The sequence below is a fragment of the Jaculus jaculus genome, chromosome 12, assembly GCF_020740685.1.
Source record: "Jaculus jaculus isolate mJacJac1 chromosome 12, mJacJac1.mat.Y.cur, whole genome shotgun sequence".
Lineage (NCBI taxonomy): Eukaryota > Metazoa > Chordata > Mammalia > Rodentia > Dipodidae > Jaculus > Jaculus jaculus.
Window position 1 is genome coordinate 22,394,404 of NC_059113.1, and position 24,635 is coordinate 22,419,038.

Below are 24,635 nucleotides of genomic sequence, written 5' to 3' on the forward strand. Positions count from 1 at the left end.
TTATAATGGATGTGTTTTGATGTAGTCTTATATAACTTCCTAAAATGCCCTCTCATTTGCATAGAACTGCTCTGCATTACGCGTGTGCCTATGGCCACAGGGAAGTGGTCCATCTGTTACTCGACTACGAATGCACCATCAGTGTCTTCGATAACGAGCAGTGCACTCCACTTATTAAGGTAGGTAACATGCAGCAACTTCAGTGTGAGAACTTAGTCATTGCAATGCTCGAACATCAAGGAGGGGCGCACCCCTGTGTGCCGCGGACTGACTCTCGGGGAGATCAGGACCGAGGGAGAACAAGGGCGAAGGCTCAGGGAGAACTCGGGATTCGGCGAGGAAATGACAGACAGACACACTCAAGTTGAATATGCTGCTGCAATTTACTGAAGGTTTCATGAAGATTTTATACAGATTGAACAGAGAAACTTAGCAAGCCAACAAGTGATCTCAGAAATCATTAATCTAAACAATCTTGAGTATTGTTCTATTGTAAGCATACATGTAATGTTGATCAGGCAGGAACTGTACCCATTTTTTAAGAAGGGCGTCTTGTATCATTGACCACAACATTATACAAACAGAAACTAGGTGTAAGGTGAATAACAGGTTACTTATTTCTTATACCCCAAGGACTGTATAAACACCAAGGCTTACGCTTCCTTGTTAAGCGTTCCCGTAAATGGAAGAGAATGCCATAGCCTCCTTTTTACTTCATAATTCACCCATCTATTACCGAATTCATCATATCCTCCCTCATAGGGGAGTGGAACTAAGTAGATTCCAGCTCTAGGAGTCCACCATCTGCCCTGATCAAGTACTGAACATATCCCCCAGGAAGTTTCCTGGTGGGAATGCCTAAGTTTTGTAACTCCTTGTCTGCAGAACTGTCATGTTTTTTATGAACACTACCGATCAACATTTCTACTTTCATATTCTCAGGCTCAGTATCGTTCTCAAACATCATAAGCTGTTTTTACTTTACACCATCTAAAAACTGTTCTAGAGTTAATTTTTTATTCCTAGTAGAGTTATACATTCTCTCCATTGCCCTAATCATAGGAGGGCCACATTCAATACTCAGATTGTTTCTTGTATTCTGATTGCGTGCATGATTACTAATAAGTGTTGAATTAGCTGTTCTTAGACAAACAGCTAGAAGAAAGCAGGAAAGAAACAGCATTGGCGCCAGCAATTAGGTCGTCGTGACTTCATGGGCAGCAGGAACCTTTACAGTAACTGACTGCCAAGGGGTCACCGGGGGCATCCCTCCGAGGAGTGCTGGCCCTCTGTCCTCAGCTCTCTTCCAGTGCAGAAGCATTTCTGCTTGCTACACAGGCGAGGTCGCCGTGGACGTAGCACCTGTGATCCCTCCCCATGAGAAGCTGGGATGAGAAGCCTGAGCTACATGAGGAGCCCTCATGTCAACTTGGGAACAAAACAAGCTGAGAGGAAAAATGAATGTCTCTCATTTATAGGGAAGTAATTGTGAAGCTAGTGGATTGTTGATCTGGATGTCTTTCAATCGGGGAACTCTTGGTCCACAGGCCAGCCAGCGGGAGTTTCATTTGTGTGTCGATACCCTGCTTACACATGGAGCTGATCCGAACGACGCAGACATGTACGGGAACACCGCGCTGCATTACGCAGCTCTGAATGATGACTTAGAACTGGCAGATCTACTGCTTGCCTACGATGCAAATATCGAGGCAAAAACAAAGGTAAGATGACCCGACTCTATTTCCACACTCATTGAAATAGGTTTGTTTTAACAAAGGCACATGCTGCTCCATTGTTCATATGTGGAATCTCCAGTGTTAACAAAGTGAAATGGTTTGAAATTTTACTCTTGACAGATTTTTCTATTTTTTTTTGTTAATATTTTAGTTTTTTATTTGAGAGCGACAGACACAGAGAGAGACAGATAGAGGGAGAGAGAGAGAAAGGGCGCGCCAGGGCTTCCAGCCTCTGCAAACAAATTCCAGATGCGTGCGCCCCCTTGTGCATCTGGCTAACGTGGGACCTGGGGAACCGAGCCTCGAACCGGGGTCCTTAGGCTTCACAGGCAAGCGCTTAACCGCTAAGCCATCTCTCCAGCCCCAGATTTTTCTTTTAATATTGGAACTTTTTATTTTTATTTTTTATTTTGGAGGTAGGGTCTCCCCCCACTCCAGTCTATGTGGAATTCCGTATATAGTCACAGGGTGGCCTCGAAATCATGGTGATCCTCTACCTCTGCCTCCTTAGTGCTGGGATTAAAGGCATGTGCCACCATGCCTGGCATTGGAACTTCTTAAAGACGTTTTCGTGGCTACAGCATTATTTCAATGCTTTTGTGGCAAATGATGGAAGAGACATTGAATGTTTTAAAGGTAAAACTTTGTTTAAATATGTTTTTCACCAAGGACTTTGTAATTACTGTAAAACAACACGGAACAGTAAATTATCTAAGAGTTGGGCCTTGTTTTACAACTCTAAATAAATATTTATGACAAATGGAATCCTCGTTAGCATGGATCATCATATAAAAGTGAATGATGGGCGGGAGAGATGGTTTGGAGGTCAAAGGTGCTTGCCCGGGAAGTTTGGGCACCATGTTTGACTCTCCAGATTCCGTGTAAGCCAGATGTACAACCGTGAGACAAGGGCAGGGCCACAGATGCCCACGAGGTGGCGCAAGCCTCTGGGGATCGATTGTGGTGGCTCATGCCTTTGGACAGTTCTCTCTTGTCTTTTTAAAATTAAAAAAAAAAAAATCTTTGAAAGTGAATCATTTCTGAGATGAGGCTGAACTGTAAGAAGGAGTGATGAAAAACAAACAAACAAACAAAAAAACAAACTTTAGGCTCGGTGTGGTGGCACACCCTTTAATCCCAGCACACGGTAGGGAGTGGCAGATGTAGGATGATCTCCATGAGTTTCAGGCCACCCTGAGATTATATAGTGAATTACAGGTCAGCCTGCACTAGAATGCAACCCTACAGTGAAACACCAAAATAAAATAAAATAAATATCAGTATAAAACAAAATAAAAATCGATATAAGAAATCAATCAATAAAGGAAAAATAAAATAAAGCGTTTAGGAAATTGCTACTCATAGCCTTTGAATAATCAGAGGCTTTCCTTTCAAGGATGTCTTCTCTATTGTCCTCATTCATTTCAACACATTAACAAATATCAAACATGAGCCAGATTTTCTCGCTGAGGATTGTAGCAAGTTAGGAAAGGTTTTTGAATTGAAGGTGTGTGGTATCCACTCAGTGTGTCTGTGATGGTTCTCAAAGCCTGCCCTCAGCAGCTTGGCAGTTTTACAGTGGGAGAAACATTCAGTTAATAAGAAGAGCCCTAAGATGGCTTCACAATGCATTGATTGAGAACTTGGGAAGATACCGGTGCAAATGGAGTGGAAGTTAATGTGTTGAAGAAATTCTTGTAGAGGGTGTTGGGCACCGTTTTCATTACACTTAGGTTGTTATCACTTGACTTTTTGCTAAAAGGAAGAGTCCACAGTCACACACTTGCTTTTCCTTAAGCATGTGGAAATGAGCAGGGCAGAGGGAAATCTCAAGGGCTGTGGGCTCAACGTTGCTCATAAATACACTGATTTGCCTGCGTGCATGAAGTCCACATTTGAACTGATGGAAACTTGTAAAGAAACTTGCCATGAAAAATAGCACGCAGTCGGGCGTAGTGGTGCTCACCGTTAATCCCAGCCCTCGGGAGGCAGAGGTAGGAGGATCTTCGTGAGTTCAAGGACACCCTGAGACTACATAGCACATTCCAGGTTAGCCTGAGCTAGCAGGAGACGCCTACCTTGAATAGGCAATAATTGAATGCAGTCTCCTGTGAGTCCATGTGGCATTCTGGTGTCTTAGTAACACACACTACTTATATAGAGGGCCCACGTGAGTTCCAGGTTTCTAGGGACATGCCAGGATATTACCTCATGCCTCCTGCTTTTCCATTCCAGATATTTGACATCGTGGTTCATGATGATTGTGAAATATTGCAAGGTTATCAACTTGATTAATATTAATTTATAAAGATACATGGTTGACAGCAATGTACAGCAGTACATGAGCCTACACGTTCTGTTAGAGATTAAAATTTGGATTGAAGCCAGGCATGGTGGTGCACACCTTTACTCCCAGCTCTTGGGAGGCAGAGGTGGAGGATTGCTGTGTGGTTGAGGCCACCTTGAGATTCAGTAATGAATTCCAGGTCAGCCTGGGTTGGAATAATACCCTACTTAAATCCACCCCCCCCCCAAAATAACATGGTGTGAAGCTTACAAATTAGGCCTGGATCGATGTTTCAGTGGTTAAGGAACTTGCTTGCAAACCATCACAACAGAGGCTTCCTGCTCCAGAAAGCAGATGAAGCTAGATGCAAAAATCGGCACATGCCTCTAGAGTTAGTATGCAGAGGCCAGAGGCCCTGGTGTGCCCATTCTAATTCTGTTCTCTATCATTCTCTGTTTCTAAATAAATAAGTTTTTTGTAACAAAAGATCCCATGTAGCCAGATGCACAGTGATGCATCAAAGATAAAAGGTAGCACACTGTGTTCACATAGTTGTTGTTTTAGTTGGAAAATATCATTCAAGTCCGTCAAAGTGAAATTCCTTAGAGGCAGTGGGTGTTGAGGTGAGTTCCTGAGCGAACTGGAGTGCACGTGTTGATAGTGAGCAGGGGCAGCGCACGTCCCAGCGCAGGAGCGGCCTGTGTGCAGGAGCAGCTCGGGACGAGGACGAGAGGGACTTGTGAGTTACTGTCTACACTCCTCCTTGTGTTCACGACCTCTTTCATGATCTCTACAGTTCAGTGGAGAAATGCATAAATTGTGTAAGTTGTAAATTATCTGTATTATTTTATTTTAATTATTTTATTTGTGTGCCTATTGATTGATTGATTTCTTGTTTTTGTAGGAAGGCTTCACGCCATACCTCCTTGCTCTACAGGAAAACAAAGATTTTATAGCAGAATTTTTGGAACACATGGGCGCAGATATACATGCGGAGGAGCTGCTGGATAGGTATGGTTCCCTCTTGTCAGCTCTGTGCTGTCCTGAGTGGTGGCGCTCACAGAAGTCAGAAGCAGCGAGTAGACAGAAGGAAGACTGACTCATCTCTCACGAATACAGGGGAAGCAATGCAAGGAAGGCTTAGCAAGAACAGTCACTGGTCAGATGAAGCGACAAGACATGCATAGGAGGTTCCTGTCCCTTCTCACCCTGCTGACGCGGGGTCTTTGTGCTCTGCTTTGCTGGTTAGGGAGCTGAGACTGGGAGCAGGTCACCTTCCCTTAGATCCCAGGGAACTCTCTTTCTGTGTGCTCCTTCTGCTTGTGACCCTTTGCCCTTCATTATTTTTCTACGTACAAGCTGCATACAAATTGTAGGTGCCTGAACCTCAACGCGTCTGGGGGTATTTCCCATGGCCTCACTGTTTGGGTGTGAAATACAAAGTACTGAGCACACAGAGTTGAGATCAGTCGATTCTGAGAAGACTGAGGGCTGGAGACAAAAGGAAGCCGTGCTCAGGGCTCTTAGCTTTGCTGGCGACCCCATGAGTGATGGCCCGTTGGTTGTGGCTCTCCAGAGCAGGATCACAGCCCTCTCAATGTTCATCCCAGGGGTGAAGCGCCAAGTGGATCCTAGGCACATAGAGCTGGAGCTCTCAGCTCTTGCCAGGAGAGGGGAGCAGTCGTGAGGCGTGCAGCCCGCGTGGGAGTTGTGGCAAGGGTGTGCGCTGTAAGGACTCAGCATGACAGAGTCACGGTGATTGAGCAGAGACGCAGTGAGGTTGTAGTTTCAACATCCACTCTGCAATTTCCTGATAAGAACCATCTTCAGAATGCCCAAAATGTGCTGTGATGTGAGCGTGGTGGCAGGTGAGGCTGACAGGTAGCAATGCATCTCCTCATCTCCCATACCGAGTGTGGGGGAAGCAGGCTCAGACTCCCAGAAATGCCTATGAGGGTGAGCCCCTGGTATGGTGTGGTTCTCCTGGAACCTCGGGCGATCCTTCGTTCCTTCTGAGTAATGAGAGGTACAGGGACCTGTGTGCTGTAAGGAGGGAACTCCCAGTCCCTGCAGCAGCGCAAAGAACAGCCATGGAGAGTCAAGGAGCCAGGAACGCTGAGAGCAAGAATGTGGACTCAGGGAGTGAGCGCGCTTCAGATCACCCCTGTCCTGTGTGTGTGGGTGTGTCTGCCTATGTGTGTCCTTGTGCATGCAGGTATCATACGGAGGTGTGGTTTTAAGATTTTTCCAAGGGAAAATTCTATTCCTATCTTTGACTTCAGAGGAGAAATAAGGAAAGCCATCATCAATCATTACTAATTGCTGAAGAACCCGTGATCGATTGATTTTAATAAGTGCATCCAAGTAACTATCCTTTATTTTTAGGAAACACCGTAAAATGCACCGCAGGAGGATGTGTAAGCATACAGTGCGACATCGAGGTGAGACTGCTCTTTTGTTTTGTTTTGTTTTAATTAAGACAGAATGAGGAGAGAGAGAGTAGGAACGTGCGTGCCAGGGCCTCTAGCCACTGCAAGCAAATTCCAGATGCATGAGGTACCATGTGCATCTGGCTTGTATGGGACCTGGAGAATCGAATCTCAGTTCTTAGGCTTCTCAGGCGAGCACCTTAACCACTAAGCCATCTTTCTAGTCTCCGATTGTTTGTTTTTTTCCCCATACTGGGTGTAGTTGCAGGGCCTCAGCCATGTGAGGCCCTTGATCCCTCACTGACCCAAACCCCCAACTCTGGGGAAAAATGCTGACTTTCAGTTATGCCTGCTGCTCTGAATTTACATGGGAAAACAAAAACCGTTGTCATTATACATTTTGCTCATTTATTTATCAACTGACTGGAGTTCAAAGTGAGCTAAGTAATTCTTCCTAGATAATGCAAAGTCAGTTTTTGGTTGATTTTTAATTCCTGAAAACAATCTTAGACACATAGATACAATCACTTACAAATATGAGAAAGATTTTAAACATTTTGTATTTCTTTTGCCATTACTACAAAGAAAAAAGGGTATAAAAATGTATTTTAAATCCATTTGTATAATACATACATTTATCATGTATCTGATGATTGTTTATTACAGTGCAGTTATGATTTATCTTTGTAGTGGTTTACAATGATTGCATGTGTAAAATACAAGTTGATGATGTAATGAAGCCATGAATACCTTCAAATGGGATCTGTGGCATACCATACGATACACCATGAAACACTTTATTAATTTCTTGCTCGTTCCTACAATTACCATTGTGTGGTATAACTTTATACCTGTCAGTCTGCACAAACCATACAAGATGCTTTTCCTGAGTTCATTCGGTCACATATTGAGGTGACTATGCCTGCCTGTAATACATTATTTTTTTTTGATTTTTTGAGGTAGGGTTTTACTCTAGCCCAGGCTGACCTGGAATTCACTATGTAGGCTCAGGGTGGCCTGGAACTCACGGCGATGCTCCTACCTCTGTCTCCTGAGTGCTGGGATTAAAGGCGTGCGCCACCATGCCCGGCTGTGATACATTTTAACAGGCTCACTGAATATGTCTTTTAGATCACTCCTCCTCTTTTTTTTTTTTTTTGGTCTTTTCAACAAATTCAGCATAGAGACTTCTGAGCAGTCTAGGCACTGTGCCTCTCCTGAGCTGTACCTCCAGCTCCTTTTTGACCTTGCCTTCTTGTGGACTAAATTGGAATATGGTGCCTCTTATTTAACATGCCGAAAGTATACTTTTCAGGGAGATCTGCCCCGTCATGTGAGCTGAAAAAGATCACATCATGCAGGAACACACCACATTCTGCCAAGTCTGTCCCGAAAGTGTTAGTGGTAATGAAACGCTTTCGGTAACTTGCACTTTTAAAAACTGTCTAAAGAGGCGGGCGTGGTGGTGCACGCCATTAATCCCAGCACTTGGGAGGCACAGGTAGGAGGATCAGCATGAGTTCGAGGCCACACTGAGACTACATAGTTCCAGGTCAGCCTGACCAGAGGGAGACCCTACCTTGAAAAAGAAAAAAATAAAATAAAATAAAAAATAGAAAACTGTCTAAAACATCTTTCCTACCTATGTATCCTCTGGAAATAAGACCAGGAAATTAATGGTGTAGATAAATCATAATAATCCTGTGCCATTCATGATGAGTATGCAGAGATTCACTGTTATGATGAGAGGGCTCATTTTCTCAGGAACCATTTTGTAAATAACACTTTCTTCACTATGTATGGTGATCAGTACTGGCTGCTGGCTAAGGAAGTGCTCCACCACGAGCAACCTCAGCCTCGACTATTTTTTGGACAACCCTCGACTCTCGTCATTGGAAATACCAGGAAGGTCTCACTGGGTGTTTGTGTCCTTCAAATGAAGAGAGAATGCGTTATTTTCTCTTTTAGTGAGAGCCAGCTGCTGGCCTGGGACGAGCGCGTGCGTGGATCCATGCGCTTGCTGTCAGGCGGTTCTCTGTAGGCTTGTCGCTCTGTCTCCAGTGCCTCCCTCACCATGTCTCGCTGTGAGATCACCGCTCAGCGGTCTTCACTCCAAAGGCAGCGACCCCTCCCGGAGTTCTTTTCATTGATTTATGTTTTTACTTGCACGCGTGCACAATGAAGGGAAGCCAACAGTGACTCTTGCTTCTGCAAGAGAATGTCCATGTTGCGTTATGTGACTGCAGAAAGGAAGCAGGGCTGGCAGACTTTCCAAACGAGCACCTTTCAGCACTGAACCAAATCGCCCTCAATGGTTCCTTTCAAGGGAGATTAAGTGGAGGATGAGCGTACATCAGACAGGAGCAGAGCTAGAGCGATGCACTTGTACTAGCGTCTTTCCCGAGGAGGAGTCGGGAGGGTAAGCACTCCGCCCTCCCTTGAGTTTTGCCTCACTGACAACTGGAGATTCATTTCAAACCTCTTGGTTCCTGGTCTATTTCCTGTTTTTATGCTGAGCTGCACAGTGACGTTAGTTCTCCTTCCTTGTGAGAGACTTTCACCCTGAACTGAACAATTTCAGTGGAAGAGCTGGAGATAACTTTCTGGGGCCAACACAGAACATGAAGTGTTCCTCAAGCCTTCAAGTCCAGGAGAGCAACGTGTCATGTGCTTGACGCCCTCACCTTGGGATGGGGATTCTGCTGGCGGAGCACCTCATGTCAGGGTGACAGTGCTCAGCTAGAATGGCAGTCGTTGCCCACAGCAGCTTACTTCCACGTGTTAGTCCTTCATTCATTTCTTTCTTCTTCTTATCGTTTTTCATTCCACAATGAAATGGAAGTAAGGCTTCAGGGCATTTTCACCTGCCTATTAATATTATAATGAATGGTGACACGAGATTTGTGTCTAATTATGTCCTACCACTACATCCTTCATGTAATTTCACTATGTTGCATTTTGTATTGCTGTTGTAAAATGTACTTTCCTTTCTCCTCAGAAGCAGCTCGCAGTACTTCTCCGAGCTTCTATCGCAGGTAGGATTTCTTGACCTTCAATATTGTGGAGTCATGGACAACACACAGAGGAGGCACTCTTGATCATTGGGTTTTCTTGCGGACACACATCATGCTATGTGCTTCATGTGTGTCAACTTGTAACCATCACAACAGGCTTACAAAGCATCTGTGCTTCCTGACCTGTTTTTCAAGAACTGGGTAGCTCTGAAGGGAGTGCTGGAACCTGGCTGCTCTGTTGATAACTTCATGATTTTGTTTTAGCAAGTGAGAAACTTCCTGGTCTCCGCAGCATGTTAACCACACTCCCAGGAGCGTTGTCTGCAGCAGACAGGCTCATGGTAGTGTGGGCCCCATGCCTCCATGTACAGACGTGGATCTACACTTAGTCTTCAGCAAGGAACAGACACCTGGGAGGGCCTAGTTTATCTTTCTGCCTTGCTGCAGTAAGGGATTTGCTCTCGTTTCGATGACAAATGTGCCATGTCCATGTAGGGAGTGTTCTGGGATACCTTCAAGAGAAGAACATGATATAGACACACAGCGCAGACTCTGCCAATATGCAGCCTGTAGGTGTCCCGTATGGACCTGGTTGGTCTCTGTTGAACTTCCCGCATAGTGAACTGGTAAAGGCATAAATATCTACCAGCTTTGAAAAGGCCACTTTTACTTCATAAATGAAGACCTCTTATTGATTATGTAGAAAAGTGACCTTGTACCACACTATTTTAATAACTAAAGTTACTCATCATCCCCTGTCATTCTGAAGGGCGACCAACAGAGGTGCTCGTGATTCTGAAACTGAAAGAGACGAGCAAGACAATGACTTCAATGCCCAGGTAAAATGCACGTTCTGAAATTCATTGTTTTGTTGTGAATTTTGTTTTGGTAGTGATTAGTTTTAAAATGCGGCAGTTCTCTGCCCAGGATTGTTTATTTGCAAAGTTGTGAAGTTAACACCAATTTAATTATTCATCACTTTGATAAAATTAAATATGACTAGTACAATCATTGAAGTAGTAATGGATGAGGTAGAAAATGTTTTTGAAAGTCCATACTGTACAGGAAAATTGAGTTAGGAATACTTGTCCCACGGACAAATGGACTTTACAGGGCTTTTTACTGACATGACTCATGCCTAAATACATCTAGTAATTATTCAACCACACACATGAGCGTGCCTGTGTCTTATGCCACTCGAATGAAAGACACAGATTCTGAGGCTGAAATCATCTGGCTGACTTTAGAGGAGGAACTGAGAAATTCAACCCGTGTAAAGACTTTTAATCACTGAGCCATTCCCCTCCTCTCTCCCCATTAAACCTTAATAAATCCAATCATCAATGAATGCAACTCTAGAAATTCCCTGAGTTCATTGTGGAAGAAGTTGCATTTGGTCTTTTGAATACCTTTACTCCTGTCCCCCTACACAGAGACTGAGCATGGTAGGTGACGTAGAGCACAACAGAAGGAGACACGGAAGGAAGCCTGTCGTTTGTTGAGATCCCTGAACACTCTGGTTCTTTCACTTGAGAAGAAAGAAAGCAGAATTTATTTCAAAAATCAATGATTGAATATGATAAAATCAATGTAAGGCACAAAAATGTGTTGTAGGGTTGGAGAGATGGCTTAGCAGTTATCGCATTTCTCTGCAAAGCCAAAGGACTCAGGTTCATTCCTCCAGGACCCACATAAACCAGATGCACAAGGTGGCATATGCGTGTGGAGTTTGTTTGCAATGTCTGGATACCCTAGTGCACCCATACTCTATGAATATCTGCCTATGGCTGTCTGTCCATCTCAAATAGCTAAAAATTAAAACCAACACTTTCTTCACTATAATTAAGTCACGGAAAGGAAGTGACAAGCGATAAAAGCAATGAACGGAGGCGGGCGTGATGGCGCACACCTTTAATGCTAGTATTATTGAGGTTGGGATAGGAGGATCCCCGTGAGTTTGAGGCCACCCTTAGACTACATAGTGAATTCCAGGTCAGCCTGGTGTATAGGGGGACCCTACCTGGAAAAACACAATAACAAAATGAAAAGAGAAAAACAAACATAGAAAAGCCATAAAACTTCTTTTTAGTGGAAAGTAACACGACTGCAACTTTCATTAAAGGTTGAACGAGTGAGGAAGAAATGCTTACTTAAGGAACTGACAGGCTCAGAGAAGTTACATCGTAGAGCCGCAGCTACTGTTTCTGCTGCTGCCGACCCTGCTGCCCCTGGTTCTGGTAGCGCAGCTCCTGCCTCCTCTGCCGCTGCTGCTGATGGCACTGATCCTCCTGTTCCTGCTACTCCTGCCCCTCCTGCTTCTCCTGCCCCAACTTCTACTCCTGCCACTACTATCCCTGATGTTGACCCATTCGATTCTCCTGCTCCTTCTGCTTGTGATACTCTGGATGGTTCTGATGCTCCGGATGCACCTCATATTCCTGATGGTACCGATACTCTGCATGGTCCTGATTCTCCAGATGGTCCTGATTCTCTGGATGTTCCCAATCCTCTGCATGATCCTGATACTCCCACTGACCTTTCTGCTCCTGCTGATCATGCTCCCCTTTCTTCTCCTATATATCTGCACCTGCTCTTCCTCCTCGTCTTGCTTGTCTTCTTCCACCTGCCCCTGCCATTCCTCATGCCCCTGTTGTTCCTGCTGCTCCTAGTGATGCTTTGTCCTTACCGTCCTCATGCTCCCCTTGCCTCATCTGCACCGGACACTGCTGATGGTCCGGACACTTATGATGGTCCAGATACTCCTGATGGTGCAGACACTCCTGATGATCCAAACACTACTGATGGTCCGAATATCACTGATGGTAATGATAGTCCCAATGGTCCAGACAATTCTGATCGTCCAGCTAATGCTGACGGTCCAGACACTCCAGATGGTCCGTACATTCCTGATGGCTTGGACACTTCTGATGGCCCAGTATTTCCCGATGGTTCAAAATATCCTGATGTTCCAGACACAGCTAATGGTCCATATACTTCTGATGCTCCAGATAGTACCAATGTTTCAGAATATCCTGATGGTCTGGTCACTCATCATGGTCCAGTAACTTCCAATGCTTCAGATAACCCTGACCTTCCGGTCACTCCTGATGGTCTGGACGCTTGTGATTGTCCAGATACTATTAATGATTCAGACAATACTCATGGTCTGGTCACTCCTGCTGGTCCAGACACTCCTGATGATCTACACACTCCTGGTGGACAGGATAGTCCTGATAGTTCAGATGATCCCGATGGTCCTAACACCTGTGATGTTCCAGTTACTCATGATGGTCCGGATAACCATGATGATCCGGACACTTTGGATGGTCCAGATAATACCGTTGTATTAGATAATCCTGTTGGTCCAGACACTCCTGATGTTTCGGACACTTCTGATGGTCTGGATAAGCCTGATGGTCCAGATAATCCCGATGGTCCAGACACTCGCGATGGTCCAGACACTCCTCACAGTATGGACACTTGTGATGATCCTGATACTTCTGCTGTTCCCGATACTTCTGAGACTTCCACTACTTCTGTTGGTTTTGAAATTTCTAATGGTTCCAGTACATCTGAGAATCCCCGTGTTTCTGATGGTCCCGATGCTCAGGATGGTCCTGATTCACCTGCACCTCCTGCTGCCCTTCTTGATCCTGCTATTACTGTGGATGCTGATGTTCCTGCCCCTCGTTCTGTTCCTGCCGATGGTCCCGCATCTCCTAAGGCTGCTGACTATGATGATGAAGAACATGCTCTAAAAGCTGTGAAAGACGTTCCAACTAAGGAGAAAAATGATAAGTAAGATGATGGCAATACTTTAGATAATTATTCTTTGCCAAGAAAATTCATTGTAATATGGGCTCATTTTTATGATGACTAATTAATAACCATGTAGATGGCTTTGCGGTTAAGGCACTTGCCTGTGAAGCATCAGAAATCCTGCTCAGATCTCCACATCCCATGTAGCCAGGAGCAATGGTGCAAACATGCAGTGCCACACATGCACACAAGGGGGCACAGGCATTTGATGCATGGTCACAGTGGCTCAAGAAACTGGTCTGCCCGTTCTCTCTGTCTGTCCCTTTCTCAATCTCTCTCAAATTATAAATTACAAAACTGTTAAAATTTTAAGAAATGTGAAAAGGGGAATTTTTGGAATTTTGTCAAACTGTTTTGTAAGCTTGAGGTGTAGAATTAATAGACAACATTATTCTGTTTGACTACCTTGCAGAAATGAAAGTGCTTGTCCTTTGGAGAAAGGAAACAAACATGAAATTACAAAAAGTCCATTGAAAGAATTGGTGAGAATACCAACACCTAAGACATCTAGTGCAGAAATGGACACACCGAAGGGAGTGAGCGGTCATCTCGTGTCAGGTGAAGTCCAGCACACAGGGAGCAGGCTTAACGAGGGAGCTAGGGAATCCAGCCAGGAGGGTAGGCTTTCTGAGCAAGCTTCTTTAGCTTCTGACACATCTCCCAAACCTGTCGCAATCTGTTTCTTACTGTATCTACCTGATTTTATAATCATTATTTACCTAGGATTCTCTGTTAAAGTAAGATAAATGGTGTCATCTATTCACTTAGGATTGCTTTAAAAATATGTTACACACAGCCGGGAACCATGCTGCACACCTTTAGTCCCTGAACTTGGGAGGCAGATGTAGGAGGATCACTTTGAGGTCAAGGCCTCCCTGAGAATATAGTGAATTCAGGTCAGCCTGGGCTAGAGTGAGACCCTACTTCAAAAAAAAAACCTGCATATATTACACATTATACAAACATCATCAGTAGACATTTCCTCAGAATATGAATGAGGGAAGCTAAAAATGCATATTACACACACATAAAAATGACTCATATATTATTTCCTTCTCCTTTTCTCCATGATGCAGATTCCACCATCAGAATGGAACGTAATAATCAAGCATTTTCATACAAATGCCTAATGTAAGTTAAAATTAAGGACAATGATGTAGTTACAAAAGTAATTCTAGAAATGGCAAAACCTAAAGTATTGTTACAAAGAAATCCAAAAGTAGGAATAATTAAAAGGTATAATTACAGTATCCTACTGTTATTTATTTCTTGATTTGTTTTATTTATTTGAACAAGAGTGAAAGAGTCAGATTATATATATATATATATATATATATATATATATATATATATATACACACACACACACACACACACACACATATGTACATATGTACATATGTATATGTACATACACAGAGAGAGGGACAGAGAGAAAGTATGATTAGGGGTGCTAGGGCCTCCAGCCACTGAAGCTGATTTCCAGATGCATATGTCCCCTTGTGAATCAGCCTTACATGGGTCCTGAGGAATAGAACCTGTGGATTGTTTGGCTTTGCATGCAGGTGCCTTAACTGCTCAGCCATCTGTGCACTTCGCGTTATACTACTTTTAAATCCCTAAGTTGTTCTTACTGCAGAAATGAAAGGGTACACTCCCAGTACTGAGTTGATGGTGTTTTTTCATTTGTTTCTGGTTGGTTTTGGCTTTTCAAAGTAAGGTTTCTCTATAGCCCAGGCTGACCTGGAATGCATCATTTGAGGTCTCAGGGTGCCCTGAAACTCACAGTAATTATCCTATCTCGGCCTCCCAACTGCTGGGATTAAAGGAGTGTGCCACAAAACCCAACTCCATGCTACATTTCACATCATTTATATTGAACATTGTTACATTTGAAAAGAAAACCAAAATATGGTGTAAATCGCTAATGCATCACTCCCGTCACTGCGTCATTTGTTATATTCAGTGAGGTCGATCCTGTGAGGGTAGCATTCACAAGTAATATGACATCGTCTCTGTTTGCATTCATCTGTTTTCTTTTCCATTGAAGTATCTAGACATCATAGGCACCATGTGTCTGGTGTCTCTTATCTCCATGGTTGATGCCCCTCATTGTTCATCCCCTTGTTTACATTGTTGTCCATGTAAAGACGTCCTTGAGCTCAGTTACAACTTCTCGCATAAGCCTCGTGTACCACATAGTATCAATTGTACCTGTGTCCATTTTATGATCAGAGAATATATTTTTCCTTGCCATTTCCTGGTAATTCTCATGTTAAAAATTCATTTAAAGATAAGTAGGTCTAGGAGAGATGACTAAGCCAATAAGGCGCTTGCCTTCAAATCCAAATGGCACAGGCACAATTCCCAGGAGCCATGTGAGCCTGCGGCAGAAGGTGGCATTTGCATCTGGAGGTCATTCGCAGTGGTTGGAGTGCGCGCCTCACCCCGTCTCTCATACCTGCCACATGCTCTGTCTCTCTAGAACAAATGAAAACGGTTGAAAAAACAATCAGTGGAGGAGTGGAATTTTCCCCTATTGTTTTGTAATCTTCTTAGAAGAAACAGTAGAAAACATTGACTTTCATGAATCTCTTAAAGGAATGGAGCCCCCTGCCCTCTGGCAGAAGAAAAGAAAAGTGAAAATAGCAAATTCACTACAAGCGAATCCGTGTCTGCATCAACCAGCGCGGGGTCTCCTTTTGAAATGGGGACTGTGCCCGAACCGCAAGTTGACGGTAGTCACGTGTCCGGTGATCTACACCGAACTGGGAGAAGGTAAGACCACCGATTATTCCTTTCCCTCAACAGGAATTGTAAACTGCTCAGTTTCTCTGGAAATTGTGCAGATTCATGTCCTCTTCATTCAAAGTAGGAGGGTGCTCAGCTCCATCCCATTGCTGAGCGGTGCAGGAAGATGGACCCCAGGCACACTGACGAGCAGGATTGGTGATGATGGAAGTTTGGCTGTAGTGGATATTGACACCTAACACCTTTGACAATGTTTCCCCATCAACGGATTCAAGAACTACTTAGAAGTGAAGGGCACTGGACAACGGAGAGATTTCTTTTTACATCATCCTTTTGAGAAATGATTGCAATCTTTGGACATGATGCAGTAGAGAAAGAAATTTGTGTTCTAATTGAACTGACATTTTATTTCCAAGTGTTAGAAATCTAGATCCAGCCAGTTTCATGCCCATGCCTATGGACATAATTCCTTACTGTATCTGTACACACATGAAAGGCAGGATCAACATGTTAGGAAAATCATGCAGTTTTCTTTTTGTGACCCTGGGGTACTCCGTTAGTATAATATTTTCCACTTCTATCCACCCGTTTCCTATATAATTAATAATTTCATTGTCTTTAGAGTTGGATAAAATTCCATATGTGTGTGTATACTCAATTTCTGTCCTATCATCAGTAGATGGATGTCTAAGGAGATTTTACCCTTTAGTCTTTGTTCAAGTAGATTGGAGACCATAAGATGGAATCTGGAGCTGTTGATAAACGTTCTCCAAAGAATCCTTTTGCCTAGCTGGGTGTTGTAGAGCACGCCGTCAGGGGAGTGGGAGTTAGGAGGATCGCTGTGATTTTGAGTACAGCCACAGAGTACATAGTGAATCACAGGTCAACCTGGGCTCACAGCAAGACGCAACCTTGCAAAACAAAACATAACATCCATGAAAGTAGAAAGCAGGCCATGGTGGAGCAAAGACACAGTGGTGGAAATGAGTGTGGGGTTGAACAGAGGGTGGAGGTAACAAAAACATATCTAGTTCGAAAAACACATCAAAATCTACATTTCACTGTATCTGATCATGTTTAGTCAGTCAATTCCGACTGAAATTGCAGGTCACTGATAATTGTGGAGTAGTTTACAAAAGCAGGATCTTAATGGAATTCAACATGCAATTGATGTGTTGACATGAAAGTATCAGGAATAAATTATGTAATTAACATTCAGACACTAGAGACAAATGTGTCATTTATTGTGCTTTTTGTAATGAGCAGCAATAACTTTAAATGAAGACATGGCTTAGATGTTAAGTGTTTGCCTTTGATACCTAAGAAAACCTGTTCACCTCCAGGCCTCACATGCAGATGCAGTGAGTCAAGCATACACTGTTGCGCATGCACACAAGGTGAAGGGTGCATCTGGCATTGGTTCCCAGGGGCTGAGAGCCCTGGATTGTCTGTTTTCTGTATAGTGGTCTTTTTATCTGACCCCCCAAAAAATAAATAATAATGAAAGTGTTGAATTTGAAAAATATATATACAGGGTACATGTGTGTAATTTTCCCTAATTGTTTTGCAACCTTGATGAGTAGACTTATTACAAAACATTGTTTTCTACGATTAACTTGCAGAAATGAAAGAGCCTATCCTTTGGAGAAAGGAAATAAAAGTGCAATTACAAAAAGTCAATTGAGAGAATTGGTGAGAATACCAACACGTGAGACATCCAATTCAGAAATGGACTCTCCTTACAGTCCTGACACTTCTGGTGTCCCAGATACTCTTGATGGTCCGGACACCCACAATGGTCTGGACACTTGTGATGGTCCAGATACTACCACTCTTTCAGATCATCCTGATGGTCCGTACACCTCTGATGGTACAGACACTTCTTATGGTCCACATAATCCTGATGGTCCAGACATTCCTGAGGGTCCGGACACTCCTGATGGTGCGGATATTCCTGTTGGTTCAGATAATCCTCATGATCCGGACACTCCCGATGGTCCAGACATTCCTTTCAGTCTGGGCACTTCTGATGATACTGACACCTCTGATGTTCCTGATACCTCTGAGGGTCCCATTACTCCTGTTGGTCCCATAAATTCTGATGGTTGCAGTACTTCTGAGAATCCCCGAGTTTCTCATGGTCCCAATGCTCAGGATGGTCCAGAATCTCCTGCTCCTCTTGCTGCCCTTCTGGATCGTGCTATTTCTGAGGAAGCTGAGGTTCCTGCCCCTCTTTCTGTTCCTGCCGATGGTCCGGCATCTCCTAATGCTGCTGACTATGATGATGAAGAACATGCTCTACAAGTTGTAGAAGTCGTTCTCACTAAGGAGAAAAATGATAAGTAAGATGATGGCAATAATTTAATAATTATACTTTGCCAAGAAAATTCATTCTAATATGGGCTCATTTTTATGATGACTAATTAATAACCATGTAGATGGCTTTGCGGTTAAGGCACTTGCCTGTGAAGCATCAGAAATCCTGCTCAGATCTTGACATCCCATGTTGCCAGGAGCAATGGTGCAAACATGCAATATCACACATGCACACAAGGGGGCACAGGCATTTGATACATGGTCACAGTGGCTCAAGAAACTGGTCTGCCCATTCTCTCTGTCTGTCCCTTTCTCCATCTCTGTCAAATTATAAATTGCAAAACTGTTAAAATTTTAAGAAATGTGAAAAGGGGCATTTTTGGAATTTTGTCATATTGTTTTGTAAGCTTGAGGTGTAGAATTAATAGACAACATTATTCTGTATGACTACCTTGCAGAAATGAAAGTGCCTGTCCTTTAGAGAAAGTAAACAAACATGATATTACAAAAAGTCCATTGAACGAATTGGTGAGAACATCAACACCTAAGACATCTACTGCAGAAATGGACACATTGATGGAAGTGAATGTTCATCGCTTGTCAGGTGAAGTCCAGCACACAGGGAGCAGGCTTAATGATGGAGCTAGGGAATCAAGCCAAGACGGCACGCTTTGTGAACAAGGTACTTTAGCTTCTGAAACACCTCCCAAATCTGTAACGATCTGTTTCTTACTGCATCTACCTGAATTTATAACCATTTTCTGCCTAACATTCTCTGTTAGACTAAGATCAATGAGAGCCAAGATGTGATCTATTCAATTATCTGAGCTTTAAAAATGCATTACACACAGCTAGGCACCATGCTGCACACCTTTAGTCCCCACACTTGGCATGCAGAGGTAGGAGGATCATTTTGAGTTCAAGGCCACCCTGAGAAAACAGTGAATTGCAGGTTATCCTGGGCTAGAGTGAGACCCTACGTAAAAATCAAATTATCTGTATATGTATGTTACACATTATACAAACATCATCAGTAGACATTTCCTCAGAATATGAATGAGGGAAGCTAAAAATGCATATTACACACACATAAAAATGACTCATATATTATTGACTTCTCCTTTTCTCCATGATACAGAGTCCACTGTCAGATTGGAACGTAATGATCAAGCTTTTTCATACAAATGCCAGAGGTAAGTTAAAATTAATCAGAATGATGTAGCTACGAACGTAATTCTAGAAGTGGCGAAACCTAAAATTTTGTTACAAATAAATCCACAACTAGGAATAATTAAAAGGTATAATTACAGTATCCTACCGTTTTCTATTCATTGATTGGTTTATTTGTTTGAAACAGATTGAAAGAGTCATATATATATATGTATATATATGTATATAGAGGGAGAGAGGGAGAGAAAGAAAGAGAGAGAGAGACACGTGCATAGAGATGTTGAGATTGGGGGATCTAGGGCCTCCAGCCTCTGCCAACGATTTCCACATGCATGCGTCCCCTTGTGAATCAGACTTACATGGGTCCTGAGGAATTGAACCTGTGGATTCCTTGGCTTTGCATGCAAGTGCTTAACTGCTAAGCCATCTGTGCACCTCAAATTCTCCTACTTTTAAATGCCTACTTGTTCTTACTGCAGAAATGAAAGGGTACACTCCCTGTACTGAGTTCATGTTATTTTTTGTTTGTTTCTGTTTGGTTGTGGCTTTTCAAAGTAAGGTTTCTCTATAGCCGAGGCTGACTTGGAATGCACCATGTGGTGTCTCAGGGTGGCCTGAAACTCACAGTCATCCTCCTAGCTCTACCTCCAAACTGCTGGGATTAAAGGAGTATGCCACAAATCCAACCTTTTCTGTGTGTGTGTGTGTGTGTGCCTATACCATATTTTTTTCCTATCATCAGTAGATAGAGTCTCAGGAGATATTACCCTTTAGTTTTTATCAGAGTGGATTGAAGACCATGAGATGGAATCTGGAGGTGTTGATAAAAGTTCTCAACAGAATCCATTTGGCTACCTAGGTGTTGTGCAGGACGCCTTTGATTCCTGCAAATGGGAGTGGGACCTAGGAGGATCTCTGTGAGTTTGAGTACAACCAGAGTGTACTTTTTGAATCACAGGTCAACCAGAGCTGAGAGCGAGATCCAACCTTGACAAACAAAACAAAACAAAATAAAAAATCCATGAAAATAGAAAGCAGGCCATGGTGGGGCAAGGAAACAATGGTACAAAAGAGTATGGGGTTGAACAGAGGGTTCATATAACAAAAATATACCTAGTTTGGTAAACATATTGAAATCTAATTCATCTCCCTGTATCTGATCATGTTTAGTCAGTTAATTCGTACTGGAATTGCAGGTGACTGAGCATTCTGGAGTAGTATGGAAAAGCAGTATCTTAATGGAATTCAACATGCAAATGATGTGCTGACATGAAAGTATCAGGAATGGAGGTTTAGCCTTCAATTATGTAATTAACAACATTCAGACAACACTAGAGAGAAATGTGTCATTCTTTGTGCTTTTCGTAATGAGTAGCAATAACTTTAAATGAAGACATGGCTTAGCGGTCAAGTGTTTGCCTTTGAAGCCTAAGAAAACCTGTTCCCCTCCGGGTCTCACATGCAGATGCAGTGAGTTAAGCATGCACTGTTGCGCATGCCCACAAGGCCAAGGGTGCATCTGGCATTGGTTCCCAGTGGCTGAGAGCCCTAGATTGTCTGTTGTCTGTCTAGTGGTCTGTTTTTCTGACCCCCACCCACAAATAAATAATAATGAAAGTGTTAAATTTGAAAAATATATAAACAGGGTAAATGTGTGTAATTTTCCCTAATTATTTTGCAACCTTGATGAGTAGACTTATTACAAAACATTGTTTTCTACGATTAACTCGCAGAAATGAAAGAGCCTATCCTTTGGAGAAAGGAAATAAAAGTGCACTTACAAAAAGTCAATGGAGAGAATTGGTGAGAATACCAACACGTGAGACATCCGCTTCAGAAATGGACTCTCCTTACGGTCCTGACACTTCTGGTGTCCCAGATACTCTTGATGGTCCGGACACCCACGATGGTCTGGACACATGTGATGGTCCAGAAACTACCACTCCTTCAGATCATCCTGATGGTCCTGACACCCCTGATTGTACAGACATTTCTGATGGTCCACATAATCCTGATGGTCCAGATATTCCTGATGGTGCGGACACTCCTGATGGTCTGGATATTCCTGTTGGTTCAGATAATCCACATGATCCGGACACTCCCGATGGTCCAGACACTCCTTACAGTCTGGGCACTTCTGATGATCCAGATCCCTCTGATGTTCCTGATGCTTCTGAGGGGCCCAGTACTCCTGTTGGTCCCATAACTTCTGATGGTTGCAGTACTTCTGAGAATCCCCGAGTTTCTCATGGTCCCAATACTCAGGATGGTCCTGAATCTCCTGCTCCTCTTGCTGCCCTTCTGGATCCTGCTATTTCTGAGGAAGCTGATGTTCCTGCCCCTCTTTCTGTTCCTGCCGATGGTCCCGCATCTCCTAATGCTGCTGACTATGATGATGAAGAACATGCTCTACAAGTTGTTAAAGTCGTTCCCACTAAGGAGAAAAATGATAAGTAAGATGATGGCAATAATTTAGATAATTATTCTTTGCCTAGAAAATTCATTCTAATATGGGCCCATTTTTATGATGACTAAATAATAACCATGTAGATGGCTTTGCGGTTAAGGGACTTGCCCGTGAAGCATCAGAAATCCTGCGCTGATCTCGACATCCCATGTAGCCAGGAGCAATGGTGCAAACATGCAATGTCACACATGCACACAAGGGGGCACAGGCGTTTGATGCATGGTCACAGTGGCTCAAGAAACTGGTCTGCCCATTCTCTCTCTGTCTGTCCCTTTCTCCATCTCTCTCAAATTATAAATTACAAAACTTAAAATTTTAAGTAATGTGAAAGGGGCATTTTTGGAATTTTTTCATATTGTTTTGTAACGTTGTGGTGTAGAATTAATAGACAACATTATTCTGTATGACTACCTTGCAGAAATGAAAGTGCCTGTCCTTTGGAGAAAGTAAACAAACGTGAAATTACAAAACGTCCATTTAACGAATTGGTGAGAACATCAACACCTAAGACATCTACTGCAAAAATGGACACATTGGTGGAAGTGAATGGTCGTCGCGTGTCAGGTGAAGTGCAGCACACAGGGAGCAGGCTTAATGATGGAGGTAGGGAATAAAGCCAAGACGGCACGCTTTGTGAACAAGCTACTTTAGCTTCTGAAACACCTCCCAAATGTGTAACGATCTGTTTCTTACTGCATCTACCTGAATTTATAACCATTTTATGCCTAACATTCTCTGTTAGACTAAGATCAGTGAGAGCCAAGATGTGATCTATTCAATTATCTGAGCTTTAAAAATACATTACACACAGCTGGGCACCATGCTGCACACCTTTAGTCCCCACACTTGGGATGCAGAGGTAGGAGGATCACTTTGAGTTCAAGGCCACCCTGAGAAAACAGTGAATTGCAGGTTAGCCCGGGATAGAGTGAGACCCTACTTAAAAAACAAGTTATCTGTATATGTATGTTACATATTATACAAACATCATCAGTATACATTTCCGTAGAATATGAATGAGGGAAGCTAAAAATGCATATTACACACACATAAAAATGACTCATATATTATTTACTTCTCCTTTTCTCCATGATACAGAGTCCACTGTCAGATTGGAACGTAATGATCAAGCATTTTCATATAAATGCCTAAGGTAAGTTAAAATTAATGAGAATGATGTAGCTACGAACGTAATTCTAGAAGTGGCGAAACCTAAAATTTTGTTACAAATAAATCCACGACTAGGAATAATTAAAAGGTATAATTACAGTATCCTACCATTTACTATTTATTGATTTGTTTATTTATTTGAAACAGATTGAAAGAGTCATATATATATATGTATATATATGTATATGGGAGAGAGGGAGAGAAAGAGAGAGAGAGAGACACGGGCACAGAGAGATTGAGATTGGGGGATCTAGGGCCTCCAGCCTCTTCCGACGAATTCCACATGCATGCATCCCCTTGTGAATCAGACTTACATGGGTCCTGAGGAATTGAACCAGTGGATTCCTTGGCTCTGCATGCAAGGGCCTTAACTGCTAAGCCATCTGTGCACTCCAAATTCTACTACTTTTAAATGCCTAGTTGTTCTTACTGCAGAAATGAAAGGGTACACTCCCTGTACGGAGTTCATGTTATTTTTTGTTTGTTTCTGTTTGGTTGTGGCTTTTCAAAGTAAGGTCTCTCTATAGCCCAGGTTGACTTGGAATGCACCATGGGGTGTCTCAGGGTGGCCTGAAACTCACAGTCATCCTCCTAGCTCTACCACCAAACTGATGGGATTAACGGAGTGTGCCACAAAATCCAACCCTATCATGTGTGTGTGTGCCTATACCCTATTTTTTTCCTATCATCAGTAGATAGATGTCTAAGGAGATATTACCCTTTAATTTTTAGCAGAGTGGATTGAAGACCATGAGATGGAATCTGGAGGTGTTGATAAAAGTTCTCAAAAGAATCCATTTGGCTACCTAGGTGTTGTGCAGGACGCCTTTGATTCCTGCAAATGGGAGTGGGACCTAGGAGGATCTCTGTGAGTTTGAGAACAACCAGAGTGTACGTAGTGAATCACAGGTCAACCAGAGCTGAGAGCGAGATCCAACCTTGCCAAACAAAAGAAAACAAAATAAAAAATCCATGAAAATAGAAAGCAGGCCATGGTGAGGAAAGAAACAATGGTACAAATGAGTATGGGGTTGAACAGAGGGTTGATATAACAAAAACATACCTAGTTTGCAAAACACATTGAAATCTAATTCATCTCCCTGTATCTGATCATGTTTAGTCAGTTAATTCGGACTGGAATTGCAGGTGACTGAGCATTCTGGAGTAGTATGCAAAAGCAGTATCTTAATGGAATTCAACATGCAAATGATGTGCTGACATGAAAGTATCAGGAATGGAGGTTTAGCCTTCAATTATTTAATTAACAACATTCAGACAACACTAGAGACAAATGTGTAATTCTTTGTGCTTTTTGTTATGAGTAGCAATAACTTTAAATGAAGACATGGCTTAGCGGTCAAGTGTTTGCCTTTGAAGCCTAAGAAAACCTGTTCCCCTCCGGGTCTCACATGCAGATGCAGTGAGTTAAGCATGCACTGTTGCGCATGCCCACAAGACCAAGGGTGCATCTGGTAT

General features: G+C 42.9%; 1 protein-coding gene across 1 annotated transcript in view; it reads left to right on the plus strand.

Annotated features, from left to right (window-relative positions):
- The first annotated feature begins 44 nt into the window (after window positions 1-44).
- The window catches only part of LOC123453540 (nascent polypeptide-associated complex subunit alpha, muscle-specific form-like), a 51,617-nt gene continuing 27,026 nt past the window's right edge, over window positions 45-24,635 (plus strand). The window contains exons 1-13 of the mRNA XM_045130554.1: window positions 45-179; window positions 1,548-1,721; window positions 4,928-5,034; window positions 6,409-6,464; window positions 9,451-9,487; window positions 10,236-10,305; window positions 11,589-13,264; window positions 13,698-13,843; window positions 14,362-14,416; window positions 15,887-16,063; window positions 21,256-21,975; window positions 22,408-22,592; window positions 23,088-23,142. Of these exons, the coding sequence (XP_044986489.1) occupies window positions 45-179; window positions 1,548-1,721; window positions 4,928-5,034; window positions 6,409-6,464; window positions 9,451-9,487; window positions 10,236-10,305; window positions 11,589-13,264; window positions 13,698-13,843; window positions 14,362-14,416; window positions 15,887-16,063; window positions 21,256-21,975; window positions 22,408-22,592; window positions 23,088-23,142 (3,593 nt within the window). The remainder of the gene's footprint in view (window positions 180-1,547; window positions 1,722-4,927; window positions 5,035-6,408; window positions 6,465-9,450; window positions 9,488-10,235; window positions 10,306-11,588; window positions 13,265-13,697; window positions 13,844-14,361; window positions 14,417-15,886; window positions 16,064-21,255; window positions 21,976-22,407; window positions 22,593-23,087; window positions 23,143-24,635) is intronic.